Below are 5942 nucleotides of genomic sequence, written 5' to 3'. Positions count from 1 at the left end.
GCATTTTGGCTGATGTGTCACGTTCCATTCTTCTCAAGCATTCAGAACTAGAATTAAAAATCCTGAATCACGAAACCTTCTCCAGCAATAGCATCAATCTATCTCTCCTCTAAGCTCTGAGTGCACCAATGTCGGCTCCTCTCCACGCCACGCTTTCTCGACCGCCGTCATATCCACGTCTGCAATGTCATCGTCCTATAGAACCTGCATCGCTTCGCCGAGATATCAGTCGCTGCACATCCCGACGATGACGACACAAAACCCTTTCTTGCGAAGATAGCTCACCCACGCCTTCAAACCCCATGGTTATCGTTGTAAATCGCGACCTCTCGCCGAAGCAGCAGCGGCGCCACACCTTTCCCCCAAAGCATCCAATTCAGAAACGAAGATGGAGACTCCGAGATGGGGCCACTACTGACGTACGCACCTCCGGCAAACTCCGAAAATCCACTCCCTGCATATTGTTTATGTTGTTTCCTGAACGAATTGCTCCACTGGAACGATTGAAAATTCTGCTACAGGTTAGTTTAATAAGTTGTTCACATTATCTATTAGTTTTTGTTGCTCGTGTATCGTCGTCAAAATAATTGTATCGGAACATGTTTGTTTGAATGTATCCTAATTGCTAAATTTGATGTCACAGAGTCTTGCTACATGCAGTTTCATAATCCTCATAAGTCATAATATATATTCATTGGAACAATACCAGGCCATAATTACATATGGAGAACTGAAGGTTTCCATGGGATGTTCAAAGGGAACAACACTAATTGTACTCAAATTGTCTATAATTCTGCTGTTGAAGTTCTTCACTTGCGATTTACGAACACACTTACAAGTAAGATTTACTTTAGATACAAAAAGATGCCTAATTGCTTTTCTGTTTAGCATTCTTTTTATTGACTTTTAATTCAGGTGTTATATTTTACCAATCAACTCAGGGCTATAGAAAGTTGGCTTCAATCCTCTTTGATCGTTTTTCTTTTACTGCACAATTTTATTTAGTCACCCCTGTGGCTAATATATTTCTATCAGTTCGTATTTTTTTTTAATTTCTCTGCTGTTTTCTTTGACCTTTACTTTTGATTTGGACAGAGTATCTGTATCAGCTACAAACTGGAAATGGTATGTTCACGTTAACCATTTTTTCTTATGGATTTGTGTTCGCCTAGATAATTTATGAAACTTAGGTTCCTTCTTCATCTTTGTCATCTCACCTCTTTGCTATGATATAATTTTTCCACCTCAGTTATTTTGGTGATGTGCCTCTTATTTACTTATGAATCATATCCCTCTTTCACACTGAGTTTATCATGAAAGTTTATAGGTCCCCAGCTAGAGGGTGGTGCTTCTTGGATGTTATTCGTATTATAGTACTTGACACATTATTATACCTATTATCTCTTTGAGCACTTTGTGTAAAGTGAACTTGTATGTATCATTTAAGGCATATATCTACATAACCTCTTTTCATCAGTGTTTTTCCCTGGTGCAGGAAGATGAATGATATAGTAGCTTCTGGTTCTGAAATGTGTGTGGTGTGCCAGAACTCCCAGGTTAGTGTGCTATTAGCCTATTATCCAATTGTGGATTATATTCAATATATTAAATTTGTTTTCACTAATTTGTGATGTTGATTTTCATCACACACTATTTCTGATATCTTTATCTTCAAAGAAGCTAAAAATTCTAACCAAATTTTGTGTTGAATGGCTAAATTAGGGAAGAGAGAGGAGAAGTATGATATCATTGTTGGAGTTTGCATAGTAGCTGACCATGTAAGTTGTAAGATCTCTTCACATAAACAAACCATAATGCATCTCAATAAAGAGTTACCAACCCTTTCTTCAGTGTAAATCATGTCAAACATGGAGCTAACATGCTTTCTGAAGGTATAAATAGTTATAGTCATAATCTCAGAAAGTGAACACAAGTCCAAATAAACCAAACAACAAAGAAAATGAAAAACTAAGCACCAAAACATTAGGAATGCGTCACCTTTTTAGAATTTAGCTTGTCTCAAAGGTTCACTTTAGAGGGTGAACAACATAGCTATAGCCATTGATTGAGAAATTAGCGGTTTAGAGTGTCTAAAAATGCATGCATATATATTTCAAACTATGGAATTATTGAAATCTCAATAATTGATTTCCAAATAATGATTTTAACCTCCATTTTATCCTTTAAAGTCTACTTCTCACTTTAGATGATCTAAATCCCACAATCTCACTTTGAAAAAGACATTCTTTTATGTTGTGATGACAATAAGCTCTTTCTTCACTTGCCTATTATATATATATTATATAATAACATTCAAAAGAAAATGTACAGGATGGACCAGTAAGTATCTTCACACACAAGAAGGTCTAAAGTGAACAAGGCTATCTAATTCAATTATTTTTGTTGGGGCATTCAACTTTAGTACATTAACAGAGAAGGGATGTTGCCTTTTATTTGACCTAAATATATGTTCACATCTATTTTGCTTTTGGTGCAGATCTGATTGCATACACGACTCATTTACTACCATTTGGTGACAGGCACATGGGGATGGGTTATGGTATTGAAGTTGGACAAATAAAACTGTTTCTTTTTTCTCTTGTGATTACATATTTGATTTTTTTTTACTTATGAATTTACATGACCTTTGATTTTAAGTTGTTACTTTTGCTAAACAGCCTAAATTGTACTATGTAACCAATGCAGTTGCATTCTGCTATTTTAATTAGGGGAGTATTGAAAATGAGCAAAGCTACTATGAAAATCTACACCATAACATGTTTTTTGTTCCTCTACTAAGTAGCACCCTGAAACATGCACTTCAAGTTTCAAGTTATCATCAGTTCAACTCTATATATTTTGTAAGTTGCATGGTTCAAGAGCGGTAAACAAAGTGTGACTGTCGAGACCTAATTTTAGCCATTTTAACTCTAATTCAGTCTTATTCCCATTTTAAATAAGACATTGCACTCATTATTAACTGGAAATGCATGTAGTTTGACAAAATGTGTGCAATGTCTCTTCCCATTCCAATGATAAACAAAAAATGATCACCCTTTTGCGCCCTTATTTTTCATGAAATAGGGGTACTCTCTCAAATAAGAGTAAGAGTGCATTTGGATACACAACTTAATTAAGTGTCTATGAAAATATTTTTTTTATCAAATCAGTGCTTATCCATAAGCCAATTTGAGAATTTTCTTAAAAAAGTTGAAAATAAGTTGTAGATGAGCATAAACTCTTATTCACATTTACAAACTTATGAACTCTTTCAAACACTACCAGCATAAACTTTTTCTCAATTAAGTTCTTCCCAAATGGGGCCTAAATCACATTTGTCTTGAGAGTCGAGACCCAACTTTCCTACCCAAAAGTTTCTACTAATAATTTCGAATTTTCCTTTAACAAATTATGCATATGTTATAAAATAGCCTATTTTTTATGAAGAAGTTCTATTGCGCCAAATTTTTTTCAACTATGCGTTATTGAACTTTTCATCTGTTTCACAATCCAATCACTCTCAATATCAATATTTTTCAACCAATCAATAACAATAATTAACAAACTCACAATCCTTATAACCAATCAAAAGTGAAGGATAACAGACTGAGCGTATAACCAATCAAAAGTGAGGGACAACAGACTTTGAGCTTAATGATGGTTGATTTACTCAAACAAAAAATTTCAAAACCCCGGATGACTTATGACAATTGTCTCAATTTTATTTGTCCGCGCAACGCGCGGGTCTTAGTCTAGTTATAACTAAGCTCCCAACAACCTGGGAGATCAATGATCACATGTACGATTCCTATAAACAAAAAGAAAAAAACTTTGCTAGCTATCGCATAGAATGACGTAAACTTCAATAAATCACATAAAAACTAAAATAAAATCAATCACTCGTTCACTTTCCTCTACATTTTTGCTTTATTTAATTTTCCATCTCAGATTATTTTTTCCCCACCCCTTTTCTTTTCAGAGATTGAGTTAGATTCAATCCACCTTGTAGGCGAAGTGCAATAATAATATAACCCTTATACACATAAAAGTCTTAATCATTTCTTAAACCATGTTAGTTCAGCCTTATTGGTGGTTCACTTAAATGGACTTTTTCTTGATAATCTTTACCTTTTATTACCATAACACCCGTCAAGTGATTTGTATCTCAGCTTTTTCCAAGGGTTATTCCTTATAGTTCATTTTAACTGATCTTTTCAATGGCCCCAAAAGCTAGCCTTCTCAGCATACAGTATTTGCATGCCAATGAAATGCAAAGGTTTCTTAGGTTAGACTTCATCTACATTTTGCTTAGGGAAAATGACCGTTACGTTTAGTGCACTCCATTAATTGGCCGGATTATTGTTGATTGCTGCCTGCACTATGATCAGAATCCACTTCTTGTAGCCGGCTAGGTTGGCACCACATATAAGTGACATGTCATATCGAATATATAAGAGAGTGATTCTTGAATGAATTCATAAGTTATTATAAGCACAACTAGTTAAAAGTATAAAAAATTATTTAAGAATAATAAAAAAAGACATTAGTTATTAGAAATTGATTGGTGAACACGTATCAAGAGTAGATTGATCAAACTCAACTTATGTGAAAACCTAACATAACATGGTATTGTTGAAAATTATGTGTCTATCATTTGTATCTTCTATTTCTAAATAATGTCTACATTTATTGCCCTACCAATAAAATATGTACTTGTCAATTAAAAAAATACATGAGTGAGACAGTTATAAATTTATATGGTAATTTTTACTTGATATGTTAATAGAATGACGAATGAGAGAAGGCTCGAGGATAAATGGTAATTAAGTTGGAGAACCCCGTGGATTGGCCAAGAAGTGGACCATACCAATCTTGTACCAGACAGGTTGCATGTTTAGACCCTTACTCGTCCTCTCGAGGAATGTAAATGTAAGTCACAATGTAAATGTTTGTTGAAATCGACAACTATTCATGCATTTGATTTAATTAAGAAAAAGAGAGACCGCAAAAAAAGATAGAATTGATAATGTGCCACGAAAAGAGGTAAAGAAAAACAATGAGACATAATAAGAAAAATGTTTGATAAACATTTGCATTGTGTAACACACATAATAAAAAAAGAAGAGAAGAGACAAAGTTGAGCTAATGGTGTGATATACGATAGAACATAAAAGAGATATAAAGAGAAAAATCAAATGTTTATTTGATATCTACAGTATTAGTATATGTTTGTCTCAATATCATTAGTAATTCAGTATCTAGGAGTTAAAGTTGAAAGATGTTATACATATCTTAAATAATTGATTTTAGTAAACAAGATGTATATAGTATACACTCATCAACATTATTTAATTTTCATGCGTGTGTATAATGGGAGGAGTGCATGTGCATAACATATACATGTATTTGTCTATATATAGTGGGATTTGATCCGACCTCGATACTCTGTCTATAAATCATAGTACAAAAAAATAGTTCCTAGGATATCGAAAATGGTTGATATTAACATCGGAGGCAGAGGCAGTTCCTCAAGCGACATTAATGGTGGCGGCGTGAAGGAACAAGAGCGGTTGCTGCCAATAGCCAATGTTGGTCGGATAATGAAGCAGAGCTTACCTCAGAACGCGAAAATCTCGAAGGAGGCGAAGGAAACAATGCAGGAATGCGTGTCGGAGTTCATAAGCTTCGTGACGAGCGAGGCCTCGGAGAAGTGCCGGAAGGAGAGGAGGAAGACGGTGAATGGTGAGGACATTTGCTGGGCACTGACAACACTGGGTTTTGATGAGTATGCAGATACAATGAGGAGGTACTTGCATAGGTACAGAGAGTTAGAGGTGGATAAGCAGCTCAATAGTAATCAAGAAAACAGAGGAAATAGCCCTCATCATGAAGAGAAAGATCATGAACTACATAAATTGCACCCTCGAGGAGGAGTTAATTAA

The 5942-nt window shown here is 34.8% G+C and overlaps 2 protein-coding genes across 6 annotated transcripts; both read left to right on the top strand.

The window, feature by feature from the left end:
- LOC130726726 (uncharacterized) lies at positions 1-2677 on the top strand. 5 transcript variants are annotated; one of them, XR_009014958.1, is made up of 6 exons: positions 4-521; positions 644-838; positions 1096-1125; positions 1496-1556; positions 1723-1778; positions 2498-2677. XR_009014958.1 is itself a non-coding variant. In XM_057578025.1 (5 exons), the coding sequence occupies exons 1-4, from the start codon at positions 303-305 to the stop codon at positions 1505-1507; spliced, it is 456 nt and encodes a 151-aa protein (XP_057434008.1). In that variant the 5' UTR covers positions 3-302; the 3' UTR covers positions 1508-1556; positions 2498-2677. The 5 variants fall into 5 exon arrangements, 2 of the variants coding, with proteins under 2 accessions (XP_057434008.1, XP_057434006.1); XR_009014959.1 differs by having other exon boundaries at positions 1723-1785; XM_057578025.1 differs by lacking the exon at positions 1723-1778 and having other exon boundaries at positions 3-521.
- A 2815-nt stretch (positions 2678-5492) lies between these two features.
- Positions 5493-5942, top strand: LOC130725607 (nuclear transcription factor Y subunit B-5-like). Its single transcript, XM_057576822.1, has one exon. It carries the CDS (start codon positions 5493-5495, stop codon positions 5940-5942), a length of 450 nt encoding a protein of 149 aa, XP_057432805.1.

Source organism: Lotus japonicus, chromosome 6 (assembly GCF_012489685.1).
Source record: "Lotus japonicus ecotype B-129 chromosome 6, LjGifu_v1.2".
Taxonomy (NCBI): domain Eukaryota; kingdom Viridiplantae; phylum Streptophyta; class Magnoliopsida; order Fabales; family Fabaceae; genus Lotus; species Lotus japonicus.
This window is presented reverse-complemented; position numbering and strand designations above follow the sequence as displayed.